At 37.8% G+C, this 17891-nt stretch overlaps 1 protein-coding gene across 2 annotated transcripts in view; it reads right to left on the reverse strand.

Annotated features, from left to right (window-relative positions):
• The window catches only part of DOCK1 (dedicator of cytokinesis 1), a 320074-nt gene that overhangs the window by 279652 nt on the left and 22531 nt on the right, over nt 1–17891 (reverse strand). For both annotated transcript variants that reach the window (XM_030029725.2, XM_030029723.2), the window contains exons 2-7: nt 16798–16881; nt 10839–10879; nt 8674–8729; nt 7037–7133; nt 3416–3564; nt 125–260 (exon numbers count right to left, since the gene is read on the reverse strand). In XM_030029725.2, coding sequence (XP_029885585.1) covers nt 125–260; nt 3416–3564; nt 7037–7133; nt 8674–8729; nt 10839–10879; nt 16798–16881 — 563 coding nt within the window. The remainder of the gene's footprint in view (nt 1–124; nt 261–3415; nt 3565–7036; nt 7134–8673; nt 8730–10838; nt 10880–16797; nt 16882–17891) is intronic.

Genomic DNA, 17891 nt, shown 5'->3' on the forward strand with positions numbered 1-17891 from the left:
AAGCCTGATAACTCTTCATAAACATATCAAATTCTTCACTACCAATGCTAAAAATAACAGGCACCTTGTTAGTTTACAGTCTTATGTTTCAAAGGGAAAAGCTACAGTGCATAGTATATCTTACTTTTTCCTCCTGTAGCCTCTCTTCAACTTGCTTGGAAGCTATTTCATGTGCTCTGAAAAGGCTAATAGTGCTGGTCTGCTCTGGGTCCAAAATATTGCCATCTTCATCTCTAACAACCAGATCTAAATCAAGAATTCTAAACAAACAAAAAAATATGCTTGTGAATTAACAGTGCTCAAATAAATGGTTAAAAAACACCTGCCAAGTGTTTAACATTGAAGTCATGCACACCTGACATACAATAGAAAAAAATATTATTTGATACATGATAAAACAATTTAACATGTCACCAACCCTGGAGATAACCATCCCTGGCTGGAAGTGACTTTTTACCACAGCACAGAAAGAACCGATGTAAATGAAATAGCAGAACAGCTGGGGAATTAATTTCTTAAACAACTGAATTTGCAAAAGACTTTGTCTCCTCCTCTGATTCATCTGACAGTTTGAACAAATATCCACTACAGTCACGTCACATGCAAATTGGTCAGTTCATTTCATCCCACTTCACATTCTCCTCCAAAGCAGGCATATTCATACTTTAGCAAAAAGCTATGAGATACAATAAGGCAAGAGTTGTTTCCCTTCATTTAAAGCAGAAGCCAGATTTCTGTCAGCAGGGTGTTAACGTCCATGATTACCTTCTGCAGAGAGGAAGGTTTCTGCCATAATCAAATCCAGTCTTAGGAAAGACCTTTCACATTTTTCCATGTTAGTACAGTGCTAGCAGCAGAACCAAGGATAAAAAAAAAAATAAATAAATAGGTCTAGGTTGATCCACATTTCTCTGCCTATCTTCCCTAAGACTGACCTGCTCACCTCCATTCCAATACATATGGTCCTTATTTTCTTCTTCTAACTCTGTAGTCACCTTTCATGATGGAGCTGCTGTAACTTTGGTTTTGAAGTATGTTTGATCAATGAGCTTAAATCAAACTTGCAGTGCCTGATAAGCCACACAGAGGTTCCGGGTTTATTTGAGAGTAAGGCCCCTTTGGACATAACCCGCAATTACTTGAAAAGAGGAACAGAAGACTTGTTTCATGTACTTAGAGGATCACTCCTCGCCCCTCCCTGACAAGAGAGAAACCTGGAGGCGTTAAACAAAGCCTTGAGCAGGGTCAATACACAAACCCCTCCAATTAATTGCCCTGTATTAATTAAAGGTGGATGAATATCACTCAAGTTGCAGAGTGCAGGCAGCAGCTTATTAAGAAACACCTCCTAAGCCTGTAAGTGTACCTAGTCATCACTAAACTCTCTAAAGCATCCCTGGAACACCAAGCTCCCAGATGAATTTTCTAGTGAGAAAATGATTTCATCATTGAAACTAAACAGAAAAGCAGCCAAAATCATCTTGCTCCTCCCTAGTACTGTTTCCGGGACAGCAGCCACAGCAGAAGAAACACCCACTGACCACTTGTATAGTAAATGTCAGCCCTGGAGGAACGAAAGCAGAGCCCTTCCGTAGGAAACACCCACTTGGGCCAGAGGAAAAGGTAACTCAGAAATTCAGAGAAAGACTAATCACCCAGCCTACTACACACCAACAGGACAAGAATGTTTGCACAGACCGTCAAATAAATAGAAGCAAACACGCCTTTGATTTAATTTCTTTGTTTTATCCTTTAACTTGCAAACAATGCTTGGGAAAAAAATGGAATTTTTTCCTAAGTGTCCCAGTTACAGATTTTTCCAACTGAACAAAAAACCATGTTTTCACAACAAAATTACCTGACCTAATTTCAGGAAAACATTAAAAATACAAATTCTTAAGACTATTTACTTCCTCGGTTATTTTGACAACATGCAGTAAAATTGCTGCCTTTATTTATAGAAAAAAAATCTTATTTACAAATCAGTATTTCACAAAACAGGAAAAGTTAGGATATGATTAGATAAGTAAACATTTATAAAATGCATAATGAATTCATTCTGTCTGGATATTGAAATCATCATTCGTGCTTATTTTAGACAAAAGTGAATGTATGACTACATTAGAAACATATGGTATCTTTCAGTTCTGAGTATTTACTCAGAAGTTCAAATTCACTTCCCTCCTATACTCCACAGAGAATGTTCTGATCACTTAATTAGTCCATCAGAACATTCTGAATATACAGCGCAGCACAAGATGTTCCATTGTATTTGAACACTGAGCATCTGGAGGTTATTCAGAGTAACTTTAACCAACTCCTTAGCCAGATGGTAAAATACAGTAGCCAAACAAATAATATCAACAACATCTGGTTAATTGTCTACTGAGGTACAACAGTCCATATCTTGGATTATAAATGCTAATTACTGACTGACTGCAGTTACTGATTTTTTTTTTTTTAATCACAGCTTTTGCTGATAAAGTTCATCAACAGAAATACTGCAAAATTCGCAGTTCTTAAGGAATAAAACACAAATAGCTGAAATCTGATGAGTTATTTACATCACAATGGATTTAAAGACTGGTTTGTTGAAAAGTTTTCCAGTCCCCAGGTGCGCAGTACTACAACACTGTCTCTCAGTATTCAAAACACTGCTTCAAATAATTTCCTGATTGAAGAATAAGATAGGATTACTCATTTTCAATCAAAATGGAAAGTCATAACTGTATAGACAACTCGTAATCTAAAACTTATATTTAAAAAAATTTTGCTTAAATCCAGACTGCTGTTTGGAGAGTTAATATGCCTGAATTACTAACAGATTTAACGTATGCAACCTATACTGCTAGGGTTGGGGGGGGGGGGTGTTGGTAAATATTTCCTTCACAATTTCCATTCTCTTCTGTTAAATAGATACTTTCTTTTATTAAATCTGTTTGTTAATCTTCTGGTACAAGCTATATAAGTAGAGGAACAATGAGCTAAATGATGCTTCTGAGCCAAATCCTCCAACATCACGTAATAGCTAGAGTGAGCAGCTGGTGGTGTTGAGAAGGCAACAACTGTTTATGCTGCAAAAGCAAGTAGAGTTTAAATTATATTTTGAATGGAGGCAATACTTGCACTTTTCAATTGACCTTAAAAATTACAACTTCATAACAGTATCAAATTGATAAAAACATCAAGCGAGAGAGTTACATATGGATTCCACTTTACATATTATAACTTGAACTATACTTTAAAGATGCTATATCAACTTCATTCTTTATCTCGCTATAACAGGAATGTTAACATACTACTATTACAACTCCATAAATACAGGAATAAAAGAATCCTGCAAGAAATCATTGACAGCTAATGCGTATTACACAAGCTGATTTGGTTGAATTCTTGGAAAATACTGTTCACAAACCTGTTGCCATAATCAATTTTGGCAGTCACTTTCTTTTTCAGTTCTTTGAGCTCATCTTGGGGTAGGGTCCCAGAGAGTATTTGAGATCTCCACTCAATAAGATCATATATCATGTGCCGTACACTGCGAAACATTTCTCTGTTATCTTGCTGTTTGGAGGAAAAAAGATGGGTAGAAGTTAGTTTTGAAGTCTAATGAGCATCTTTTAGATACATATAATAAATTGCAATTATAAAATTGCAATTATAAAATATTAATTCAAAAGGGTTGGAGTCTACAAATAGCTCTAAAATAGGAGCTTAACTTTCTACAGCACAGAACACTGAATAGAGAGTCTTACACTCTGCTTTAGGTATCTAAACAAGTGTAAATGCTTGTGTTTATGTTACCTTAAAGCCCGGGTCATACTGTATTCAGAACAGGCATTCAAGGGAAAGAGATGCTTTTCTTGGTTCACAGAGCTACTCTATTCAATGACTCTCTATACCGAGTAGAACAGGACTAAAAATGGTGCATTTTAACAGCAAGAGGCTCAAGTTCTGCAATACTCCATCTACAACGTGTTACAGAATCACAGAATCCTTCCCCCACCACCCCCCACAGTTAAACCTTCAGAATAACACTTTACAGTTCATCAGTGTGCAAAGCTGAGTGCATCAGTATCTTACGAGACCACAGCTAACACCTGAAGGGAAGTGAAAAACCAGGAAAGCACTAAACCTTTTGGGAAGTTAAATACCCTAATTGTTTATAAAGGCTGGAACTATGGATATTAAATAGCACGAGCAGCATACACAAACTTTTCTTGGCAACGTTCAGCTAAGCTAGGACACAGGAAGATAAAGTTCCAGATTTACAATGGAAGAAACCTCTTTTCCAGAGCGTTTTCAATACACATATGCATTCAGAGACAAAAGATTAAATCTTTAACCACAAAACAGAATTTGACATGTTGGTTTAAACTGTGGACAGTGTATATACACAACAATTTTAGTGCAAACAAACAATACCATGCAAAACTGAAGTTGCAGAACAACAGCCTTTCTATTTTTATTGTGAAAGATAACATTGAGACGAAGACAACACAGAGGCCCTGAATGCTTTGATCTTACCCAGAAGCAGTCTCTCTTACTGTCTTCATAACCCTCAAAATCTAAGCCATTAGTTCAAGACACTCTTAAAAAGAATACATCTTTCTGAACAACCTGCATCAATAAACTATTCAGGCTACGCATAGCTATCTCATTCAGACTACACCTAGGCCTCATTTGAGTGAGTACAACTGGAATAACTGAAATAAAATTCTCCCCTATATTTACAAGGCAACAAAAGAATTGCAGAAGGTGCAGGAAAAGAATATAACGACTCATAAAGACTCAGGGAAAAAGTATCTAACTGTGAAACTTAAAGACTTCAGTCTGTTCAGATTATCAAAAAGCTGACTTGATTATAGTGCAAGAACCTTCTCACAGAGAGAAAATACCCGTTATTAAAAGCTCTTTAATGTAGCAGAGAAAGACACAACAGGCACATACGGCTAGAAGCTAAATACAGATAAATCCAAATGGGAAAGAAGTTCATGATTTTTGATGCTGCAGGCAATCATAAACTAGTGAGATGAAGAACATGCCACATCCTCTGCTATCTGCAGATCAAAACTGAATACCTATTCAACATTTAAACACAAATTACAAACTGAATAAAAGCATAAATGTGGTCATTTAGTGACTTTTGATGCAAAACGTTGATAACATGGAGTATCTCTCTAGTCTGCAGATTGACCAGTTTGAAACTGGCTACCTCCAGTAAAGCAAATCTCCCTTGAAAATGCAATCCCAGTGCACCAATGCTCTTTTTGGCAGCTGACCACATGCAATTAATCTAAAAGATATCCTTGAGACACAAACTATAAACAAACTCATTAAGTGATCTGCTCCTCAGAGTAAAGCTGTAACAGGGACTGGAACCCTTCCTGCTACCAAATTGAGGCCACTGGCAGCATCACACCTTGCCTGCTCTTGAATTCAAAGTTATTAGCAAAGCACTGCAGTATTGTTTAGCTGTTCATATGTCTTCATGGAAGTAAATGCATGACAAACGAGATGTGGGAATCACTTGTTCATGTTTTAACACCAGGAGAATTTTGTAATTTCTTAGAAGTTACTGCTACAAAAACCACAAGACTTGGGAAGAAAACTTCTAACAACGCCTCTTGCTATTCTTCCTTTCTTATTATATGTGCACCGTGGTTCTGCAAGTAGTATTCTCTGACATTAAGCAATATCAGATTTCATATTCAGGATAATCCCAAAAAAAAGACATCAGGGTCAAAATGTAATCCTTACTGTCCTCAGCAGCACATAGCAGTGGAACCAAGGGCAAAGCTGGTTTTAGTGCCCTCTCTAGAATCTGCTCCTCCTAGTTTGTTTCTGCCTGTCTACTTCTTTCTTGCTCCACAACACATGATCTCTCCAGTATTACATTACATTAAAGCTCTCTACTTAATATATAATCTGTTTCTCTTCATATAAGATATCCTTCATCTCATCTAGTGCAATAATACATCACTTGCAGCATATTATATTTTTAATCTTTATTTTCATGGGTGTGATTAAAAACCACATTAGTCAACACAAACATCTTCATTTCCAGTTAGTGCCTTCATTACACAGCTTTTTATGATAGAAGACTTCAAACATATTTCTAAGGAACAGACACTCCGCATTAAACCCGACTTTAAATATAACACTTTCATTTTCACATTATTTTTTTAGTGACCTTACATGAGAGGATGAGAAGTCTGAGCTAGGATACCTCACAACCTACAGCATGCTGTTGCTTTACATCTGAACTGCATTTTTAAGTGTACATTTGAACACTCTTTAGATCTTACTTACAAGCACTTTCATCTGTGTAGTTTCAAGGTTATTGTATTTTTCTATTATCCCATCTGAGAGATTATCAATGCAAATGCTTATTACTATAAATCTCTAAGAATATATTCTCATGTGCTTGGAACTTAAGCACATGAAAATAATCAGGCACGTAACTTAAGGTCAGGATAAAGTGGGAACAATCAACTTCAAGTACAACAATACTGAGAGGTAAAAGGCGTACACTGATGATTTTTCAAAGGTTTCCGTTTACACCCACAAATTCAACATCAAATATTCAATTTTTTTCATAACATAGATCAACAGCCTCAAGAACTGCCCTCAAAACCATTTTCTTCATTTCTTCAACACAACTGTCTACAGATTTGGAAAAATCTAATGTATACTTTAAAAATCCACTGTATACTGCATAATTGTGCCCCATGAAAAAGGGGTCATAATTGCTCAACAATCTATTCCTACATCAAGATAACACTCTGTAAAAACCTAATTCTGCACAAGAAATACACAGTATTTGAGAAAATACTCAGAAGAAACACTACTGAGATTTGTGCCTTAACATAGAAGATGCTAAATAGCTTTTCAGCATTAAAAGTAGCCTGCAGAAACAGTAACAGAAGTGGAATTTCATTAACAGTTCCTTCATACTTCTCACTCTACCTTTGACAGCATCACTCTTTTCACAAACCATACACTATTGTAAATGTTTCCCTAAGTTGATACTTACAACATATAATTGCCGCCATATTATAGACCATTCCCGCAGGGTTGTGGTAACCTCCTGAATCAAGGGGAGCTCATTGGGTATAACTGTTTCATGTTGTCTTAAGAGGAAGAGAAAAAACAATTTGAATTAAGTAGTAGTTTTGGGTAGGATGACAGAGTCATCCCTAAGAAGGAACTGTTCATTTCCAAAGACAATTCAGTAATGACAGGGTTGAAAATAACATCCCTTACTATAAATGATAATACATTCTTTTTTAACTTATACATCAGATACAGGAGAAACGGTGTACGCTAGTACAGCCACGTGATGTAAAGGGTACCTCCGTGGGCTGAGACTATGCAACTGAGCTCGTGCTTTCCAACCCCCTCCTTATCTCTAAACTCACAAGATAAGGATATCGATACATAACTCACCATACCATTTGTTATTGAGATACTAATTTCACAAGAAGCAATCAAGATGAAAGCCAGATATGCACAACCTACAATGCCGTGATACTAAAGCATAATTTTTTTTTCAAAATATTGGTCTTGCAAAGAAAAATTAAGCATGCAAGTCATTACCATTACGTTTCTGTATGACTTGTTTTAAAATTATGTGCCATGAAAGAAAGAAACAACAGATAGATCTTTTAATATTTCAGAAGTAGGGTACTTAAAGGCAGTTTTGTAATCAGCAAGAAAGATGTCATTATGCAGCAATCTCATGATTAGTAGTTTTATCATTTACATATTTAACAGTGTATAAAAATAAATCGGGCACAAAGGAATAAAATATTTTAATCCTGTTTCACTCCATTCCATACCTGGCTAATTATTTATGAATTTCAGTCCACATTTTTTTCTGGGGTTTGGGGTTGCTTTTTCCCCATTTTTTAACTACACTTCTGTATCAATTTTATGAACTTTTACATGCATGTCCAGCAATGCTGATTTTATATATAAAGATCTGAACTTTTAACAGCTGTTAAATAATAACAGCCCAAACTATTTAGTGTCACACACATCAGGCAAGGGAGCAGGAGAATCACAAAATGAACAATTCAACAGAACTTCTCGGTAAGGCAGAAAACGATGCCTGGATAATGGCTTTCAGTGAGGAGTCCCGTCTACAAGATTTACTGAAGAGGGTATTAAGAAATTACTTAAATTTTACCTGCATAAAAGAAAGGTATCTCATATCAAAGACCTCTTTTAATATACCAGGCAGAAGCCGTAAGACTCAAGGGCTGGAAAATAAAAGAAGCTGGGAAAACTGAAATTAGAACTAAAGCAGGGGGCAGGGAGCGGAGGAAGTTAATCTAGGTAATTATTGGTCAAGAAAGTAATAAAAGTTATAAAGAAAAATGGTAAATTATTAATTCTTCTGAAACATTTCCATTAATACAGAGAAGGTTATGCTTTAGTTCAATTATATGACGATGCAGCTAAGGACAGTACTAGCCAGAAGCACTGCTGATGACAGCACCTTCGAACCCGAGATGAGTTACCAATTTAAAATATTTTAAAAAGAAACACACATTTTCGTCATCAGCTCCTTAACTAACTGGAAACGAGTGTAAGTTATCTGATAATACACCAAAATTATGTAGATACAAATAGGAAAATGGATTTTCATTATTTTCAAATCAAACTTACCCTTTGCCTTCAACTATTGCTTCCTTAAGATGTATGTATGAGGCAGGAAATATGCCCTTTGAGAGGGAAGGGGAGGAAAAAAAAAAAAAGTTTTCAATAGCCAGTTGCATATAACATTTTATCTATTACCTAAAAATATGCCAAGACACATTGCCGGGTCTGCAGAGCCATTCACATCCTCTTAAGCATCAGAACGGTTGTGTTGTGGCATTTTGTTTTCTTTTTAATGTACATTTACACTTTGTATGGCATGTCCTTTCAAGAAGGTGTTATTGTAACCTTAGCAACTACAGGCTCCGTGTTTTTAAACCTACCTTCACAGCATCAAAGGGAACAGCAGTGACACCCTGTCACCAGTGGCCCTACAAAGGGGTGTTTCCTCCCCCAGTTCAAGGTACAGTTTGCCACGATCCCCCACATCCCCGGATGTTATATACAGATGCATATTAAAACAGACTTGCTTTTGAAAGCATGGAAGACAGATGATTTTAAATAGACCCACTCCAAAATGACGTTTTGCCTGTAATCCAGGTCCACTGCTTGCTTCTCCTCACATCTAACCAAGCTTTCTTACACCCTGCTATAAGATGTTGCTTCTGTTCCCAAAGTGGTTTTGCCAGTGTTCCCAGTCTTCCAGTTAAAATAAACACCGCATGAGAACAGGCAGTATACCGGGCTGCCTTGCTGTGAAATAAACGTGCACTTGCACACACAGAACACAGGCGTACCGCATCACAACCCACAGTACACGCACTATACATAAAACTTAGTGTCCTCTACCACCAACCTATCCTTAGCGCTACAAGCCAAAAGCCTCTTCAACAGACAGCACTGCAGAAGACCAGTACTGCTTTTCTGACAACATTTTCTAAATTACTCTCGAGATTCCAGAAATACAATAATATTTTCAAAACAGTGTAAGCTCATATTAAAAAATAATTCAAGTCAAGCTGAGAAAGTAAGTTTCTCCACCTCACCCTCTGAGGTAGTAGTACAGTTTTATTATCATCTGGGAGCGCAAAAAGAAATTCGTAGAAAGCTACAGAAACTGGAGGGGGGGGAGGCAGCAGGGGAGGTGTCTTTTCATCCCAGTTAAAAAAAAAAAAAAAAAAAGAAAAAGAAAAACCACACCACACCCACTACATTAGGGGCACTCAGACAAATGCAGCAACACGTGGAATTAATTTAAGCCAAGAAGAATGCATAATTGCTTCTTAGGCTGCACAAGGCATGTTCGTGAAATACGGTTCGCAAGAAATTTAGTGTATTTCCAAAAAAAAGAAAATATCAGAATAGAAAAACCACAGAACAGGCCTGGTTAGGACATGGGTGGGATGAACCACACAACTCAGCTCTATACTTTTAGACATGCAGACGCAACTCAAAATGTACCTCTGTCGGCAAACATTACATTTTAAGTGTTTTACTTTAAGTGAAAAAAGAAGCAAAACCAGAAGTCGTTTAATTCTGGTTAATTACTACTATAAAGTAAAACGCTCAAAAAATAAAACACAATGTTACAACCAGTATTTGTGCTGTTTCCTTTCTTTTTATTTCAGAAAGGCTGCTATAAACAGCAGCCCTTTATGCACACTGAAAGCCTAACAACTAGGCAAAATTACACTGCAGAAGATTACTCCCCCTCTTGCAGAGAACGACTGAAAATCACAATGTAGATCTCCATATCACTTTCCAAGATGCAATTGCGTTTTACGAGTAATACATTATTTAACAGACAGTGAAGCAAAGTGTCAGCCTCTAAACAGATCAACTAGAACATAAAGTTCTGAACTTTTTATTGAGGCAAAGGCTCTAGTACACCAGTTACTGCAGAAAACAAGCTGATGCACATTAAGCCCTCTATAGTGACTGTACATACATATACCCGTAAATTGAGGGGGAAAAAAAAAAAAAAAAAAAAAAAAAGATATGCAACTCAGCTTTTAGGCCTTGCTAAAATAAGTTTCCGTTAGCTTGAAAAATCCACATTTACCAGAGGTTGAGACTACACACCAGCAGTTATCAGAGATCAATGGACACATGGTGAATCACTCCCATGCAGTACTGTAACACATGCCTGAGATCTCTGTTGTAACAACGCACCCAATGCCATAACACATCTTTGTCCAAGAAAAAAATCAGCACTCTGCTCTGGCAACACTTACCTTCTTGGATTTTTTTCGTAGTGTGTAACCTCTGTACCAACCTAGAAGGGAAAAAGGAAAAGAGCATTAAAAAGTTCATTAATGTCATCTACCGGCTGTTCCTTCTCAGCTCAACAGCACCTCAACATGGTTTCTGATCATGCTTCACCCCCACCAACACAGACACGCATACCCCACCTGAATTTAAATTCTCTACAGGATTAATATCCTGGCTAAAACAGGTCTTCCTGGAAGCTATAAAAATCAGAGTGATGATGATCGAACTGATGGAGAAGACTACATGACAGAGATGGCATTTTACATGATGTGTTTAATTGTCATTCATTTAATTTTAAGTACTAATTTACCAACATAAACAAACCCAACTTAAGAGCATTAACTTCACAAAAATGTACTGTTCTACTAATTTGACTTTAAAACCCATTCAAGTGCCACAAATGCAAGTTTCCAAATGCAGATCAACCGTTTGTCATCTCAGCAGAAAACAAGAATACTATGGGATTTAGGATTCACACATTGAAATATAAAAGCAAGGAGCCCTACAGCCCTAATTCAGCACAAGGCAGCAAACACCCACCCCACAGCAGCCCCGATGCCTCATGATTTTTCAGCCTGTGCCATACTCTTAGGCAGGTGGCCATGCCTGGAAAAATGTCTCATTTATTGTGCCCCCAGTTCACGACACATCTGCAAGCAATCACCATTACAGCTTTTAGTGCTTCTCCAGACATCCTACTTCAGTGCGACTGGATAAGCGAAGCAAAAACAAAACCCTACAAACTACAGTCGTTTTGCCTCATGGAAGATACTTTGCCAAAGAAAGCAGATGAGATCTTCTGCGTATATTGCCCCCAATTCAGCGCTAGCTTGTTTGTATGCTTGCACTGGGGCTATTTTATATTTCAGCTTGTCTGTGCCATGGCTCGCTCATTCCTTCCTGCTCAGCAACCCAGGGAACCCCCCCAGGTGATCAGAGCTGTCCTCTGCAGTTTTTGGAAGCCTGAGCCTGGGTCAATGCCACCCCCTCCAGCCCTGCAAGCAGTGGTTTTGTACAGCAAAGCATCCCTCTCCAGAGATCAACCTGGATGAGGAGGGGGGGATCACAAAGCAGACATGGAAAAAAAAACTACAGTCCCACTCCTAGTGACAACAACTAGGGCAGGAAGAAAGTTCAAGGAAGACAACACATGCTGGTAAATTCATTATCTACACTCTGGGACTAGAAATACAAATTAAAGTCTCAAGCACACAGGATTTTTCAGTCTGCTCTCCAGTAGCAAAAGGTAAAATGATTCATCATCTTCGTACTGCATCAGAAGCCTATCCTCCGGGATCACTTGGGGATGGTTAGTGCTCTCTTCTTTCATCTGGTGTCTACAACCATCACAGTTCACTTCCCTACAGAGGCTGCAATGGCCTCACATCTCTTATTTCCATTGCTTTCAGAGGAATACCAACAAAAACTGTTGCTGAAACGACCATGCAGAGTTTCTGGCTCAGGTGCAAAGGCGGCAAAGCATTTCTGCTAGTGCTTACTCCACTGGCTGAAATCTGTGCACAGACATGCACAGATTTCAATCCTATTAAAGAACTAAATTCCCTCAGTTTTATATGAATAAACCGACATTTTGAAGTTCTGCAGTCTAAACTGATAAGCACCATAACTCTGATCAAATGCACTGTACAAACTAAAGAACATACAACCGTATTATCTCTGCCACCTCGCTTCTCCCATCCCATCTTCCGTGCTGTCTGACTCAGGACGTCACACTGCACCTGCAGATTAAAAAGCCACGCAGCAAAGCAAGCTCCTCGCCGCTGAACCTCTGCTATCTGAAGCTTTGCAGCAAGAGCTACAAGAGACTGTGGATAAGAAAGCAGCCAAAATCTGCCTTGGAGAACGGGTTGCACTCCTGCTTATTGCAGAGGTCCTAATGCGGCCAGGCAAGTCCAACCAGGCTCTTTGGTGGCAGCCACCACCAAAATGAAGTTCTTGCTGGGATCTAGCCTGTAGCTATGCAGCGGGGAGCCCAATTTTCAGAGAGCTAACTCTCACTGATTCAGCTGGAGGCACCGAGTCTTGCCATGAACATGCCTGTATAAGGGCAATGTCATTTAAATACATGAAGTCATCTGTAATCAACTACCCAAAACATAAGGACTATTCATTTTCTTAGTTCCTAGCCGCTCTCCTCCACATACAGACAGGCACTACAAAAACAACCAACTCCCTCACAAACATGAATTAAAGAAATCAAGGTCACAAAACTCTTATTTTTCATCAACGCACAATAACTATGGTACGTTGTCAGACATTGGACAAGGGAAAAACAAGTATAGTATAGCCGCTGCTTTAGGTGAGCGATATCTAGTCCGCACTAAAAAAGCAAGGATAGAGGGATGCGTGAACACATGTGCTTGTTAATGTCATTAAGAAGGTATCCTAATGCATCTATCATCTTATGTTGTCATCCTGCCTAATTTTAGTTCTTGATTTTGTAACCTGAGCAGTGCTGAGGAACATGGAAAAAAAAAAAAAAAAAAAAAGAAAAACCCAAAGCCTGAGGGCAGAGAGGGCAAATACCTGATGTCAAACACTTCCCTGGAGCACTCAGCACAGAGATCCAGATCCTCCTCCCTCTATTCAGCGCCAAATCGGTTTCAGACAAAATGCCAGAGAGAGGAAGACAGACTGATGCCAGAAACATTTTTCTACAGTGACCAGGGCTTTTAAGTGGCTTATTGATGTGTTACAGAGTTTCTAGCCGCACCCTGAACAAATATTATGGGATACAAGGGCTGGAATATGCTTCCACTTAAATGGCCAACTAAGAAAAGGGACCAATGAAATACTTTTGTCTCTGTTAAAGCTGCAAAAGACAGTCAAAAATTTGCAGTTGTTTCTCTTGAATGATGCATCTATTTACTACACAATTACCCAGATAAAGTATTTGCTGCATTTAAAAAAAAAAAGGGCAAAACAAAAACAACAACAACAAAAACAAACAGAAAGAAAGCGACAACAACAAACCTGCAACCAGCAACTTAATTTTCCCACAGTATCAGGAATAACTTATCTGAAAATACTTATTTGGGAACCCTAACTCCCTCCCCACAGCAGTGCTAGAAATTAACTACTGTTCAAACATGAAAGCTTGGTTTTGAAGCTTATTTACTGTTACATTTAATAGCTATTCACCTTAATAAGCCACATTTCTTGATCGTATGTTCTGTTCGCCCATTCCACCAAATAATGTAAAGAAACAGAATTAAGACAATAAAAATCTGGCAAGTACTAATTCAGAACGTGGCAAATACTTGCTTTGGGATATCTGCTATTAAATGCAATCCTTCTCTCCTGCAAGATGAAGGATATTTATAAAGTCATATGGCTTTACTGTTTGGCTTTTCCTGTAAGGCTCACGTTAGGAGGAGTGAGAGGAAGTTTTCTAACTGAAAAATAAAATTGTCTGCAATTCTACCTGAAAGAAAAATACTAATTTGACTTTCAACATCAATTACTCTAGAAAGTAGCTTCATCTTTGCTTTATTGGTTCCTGGAAGAACAGAAACTTCAAGATTTAATAGTGAAATGTGCACATTCATTTCCAACCTCCTAACTCCTATAAAAATACAGGCTGTTTTCAACAAGCCTACAACTTTACAGGATCTGCATGTTGGAATTATTTCTACAAACTTTTTCCTGCATTTCAGAAGAAAAAAAGAAGTTTTCTTTGATTAAAAGATTAAAATGTTTTAGTAATAAAAAAAATTCCAAAATAAGTTCTACTTATAGGTAAAAAAAATAAATAATATTTTAAACACATAAGCAAAGTCCACCTTAGCAATCCATTCCAGTACATGGTAGCAACATGATATCCTATAGAAACCTGCCTGTCCTTAAAACAGGTCTTCTAGACTACGCATATGAGACCAAGCTCTCTCAACTTCTCAGCATCTTTCATCTGCAGAGAGAAGACCAACTAGGCATGGATTTACCATAAGCTTTTCTTGACAACAAAGCAGATTCAGAGGGAAAAAATAAACAAACAACTACAATCTACCACTTCAAAGCTCATGGACACATGTAAGTCTTCAAAACTACTCCTACCTTGAAAATTATTGCAGAAAACTATTTCAAAATAGTCACAATTCTACGGTAGGATGCCACGAGCAGAATGCATAATACAGCAGGTATCAATGAAAGAAGCCCGTTGTTTCCCCCAATCTTAAATACAGGGAAAGGGGGTAGACCTTTGAGAAGCAGAATCACAGATCCTCATCAAAAAGACATTACTGACTCTTCGAACGACTTTTCTGTCCCACGCTCGTATTATCAGGGAGCTTTTCTTCAGATTGGCCCATCCCGCCGCAGCCTAACACAACCCTGACACAGACAGGGGATGACAGCGAAGCTCCCAGGCGCACACCTGCACGTTCGTGCATATGGTACGAAACCTCCTGGGGCACAATCTACACAAGTTTTGTATAGAGGACCCTGGAGATCAAAAAGCTCAAATTACCTAATAATGGCAGCTCTGTGAACAAGAGAGATAAGAATTATGGCATCTAATTTCCCATCACAGCAGGTACGTAATGAGTAATCATTGTATAAGATGTTTGGAAGAACATTAACTTATTTGCATTTCTTTTAACATGAACTCATCCCATGTGCTTGAAGCCTAACAACCATGAGAGTGTGAAGGTCTTTCTATTACTCAAGTCTCGGGGAAAAGTGAGTCATTTCCACTGTCCCACTTAGTTGGCAGCAGTCATCGTTTAATATGGTTTCACATACCCTATTCAGGATTCAGAGCTTCTCCCACATTCATTAAATACATCTATTTATATATAAAAATACAAAGCTGCACAATATTAAACCATTCAATTTGCATTTAAAATTTTTGCTTTATTAGATTTTCATTAAAGCACATAACGTCAGATAATGGAAAGATTACTTTGCTTAGAGTCAAACTTGGCATTGCAGTGGCAAGCTGAACTCTGTAAGAAAAAGCCAGCGTAGGAACAAGGAGAAAATGCATTTGCACAGTGATGACTAGAGCTTGTTACTTTTGTTGAAATAGCATTGTTTGTTTCAGTAAATATAACAATAAAAAAATCCTATTAAGCCAATATCTAAAACAAATTTATCACACAGATGTACCAAAAGATCAATGTCTAGAGAAACAAACAAATCAATATACTAAAGTAAGTCACATTTCCACATGACAAAAAGTGTTACAATATTTTAAACAAACACAGTTTAGTTGTATGTTACTTATACCTTTCCAAACTGCAGCATACCATAAAATTTCAAGTCAAGGATATAATTAAAGAGCTGTGTTTTGTCTGGCTCAGCACTGGATCAAGCCAGAGCTGAAAAGTGTTATAACAACTTTCCCATTCTACTGATTATCAAACTCAGCATTCAAATTCCCTTTTACATGGATCAAGAAGAAAAGATTTTGGTACATGCAATGTTTCTACAGGTTCATATCAAAACAAGCAAAGCATCTGAAAAGCCTGAAATCAGTCCATGGCACTGTAACACATGTATCCAACTTATAAGAGAAACCTAAATAATTTAGGACCCAGGTGACTTTCAAATTCAGATTAAACTTCTTTTAGCAGCAGACTCTTTTGCACTACCCAAGGGTATCCAAAAAGCATCTATCATTTCTCTAACGTAGGGTAGATGCTACAATTAATCCATACTAATAAAGCTTTGCGAACATCCATCTTCCATAGAAAAGGAAATGGTTATTCACCAGGTTATCAACCACATGCATCCTCATTCACATCTAGCATTGGTTAATTCTGTGTTCATTAGAAATAATGTCTTTTGTCCTTTAGCAAGAAAGTAATTCATCACCTGATAACACAAGAAGGTAACGTCACAAACAGAAAAGTAATGCAATTGTAAAAACAATGTTTTTAAATGCAACTTTTGCCAGCTTACCTTCATATGTTTCTAATATGTGCACAGTGTCGCCTATTTGTAAGGAAAGTTCATCTGGTCCCCTCGCGTCATAGTTGTAGAGAGCTAGACAGAGGAAACACTGCTATTAGCACATGCAAGACAACATAACTTCCAGGATTTTTGTTTCTCCACATAATTGTTTTCATTACTCATTGTTGCCATTCTCAAGCTTTTTTTAAAGCATTTTGTGACCAAAAAAAAAAAAAATCTGTAAGAATTTGGCCAAGTCCTTTAATCCATTAATATTTCCCCTTGTAAAAAAACTCAAAAAGCCAAAAGTCCATTTTCTAAAGATAGTCCCTCACTCCGTTTATAATGCTTTGCTTCTTCATAACAATACATTCAATTAATTTTTTGTTGTACTTGCCTGTCTTCCAGCACTTTGTGTCAATTTTATGCAGTTCTGTAATGAACTGCACTGTCTCCCACTGTCAGCTTAACACACAGAAAACCTACAAAGTGTCTTTAGAAAGCCCAAATTACCACCACTAATGTTAAAGAATGATTTCTCAGTCACTTCATTAATTTACTGCATGTGTATTATATTTAAAAACAACATGATTTCAGAATTCCTGAGTGCCAGCGGTAACTGCATCAACCCACTGTATTCATGGGAGAGACCAGTCGTATCCGCCATTTTATAGTATTATTATCAAGGTATATTTTACTCTTTAGCAAGCCCCAACAGCATCCACAACCTGCACCACCACAACCTGCAAATTCACCAAATGCATTTGTTTTCACGAATATTTCTGAGTGGTTCCAGTCACAAGCAAGGTGAGGAGTGACAATAAAGTGAAAGCTATTTCCCTTTCCAGTGCTGAATTCAGAAAGCGTCCTACCGTTCAGCAGAAGCAGCAAGAGGCACAGCGTTCAAGAGATCTATGAAGGACCCTCACGTTACACACAGCTGGTGTCAATACTGCAGACCTGAACTGAAGCGGGGCAGAAAGGGTTCCGGACTAAGAAAACTCTCAGATTTGTTTAGATGCACCTAAACAGCAAACCTCACAGGTGTGTATATTCCAAAAGGCGACTTCATTGTAGGTCATGAGTTCCAGCTCAACCCTTGG

This window comes from Aquila chrysaetos, chromosome 11, assembly GCF_900496995.4.
Source record: "Aquila chrysaetos chrysaetos chromosome 11, bAquChr1.4, whole genome shotgun sequence".
Classification (NCBI taxonomy): Eukaryota; Metazoa; Chordata; class Aves; order Accipitriformes; family Accipitridae; genus Aquila; species Aquila chrysaetos.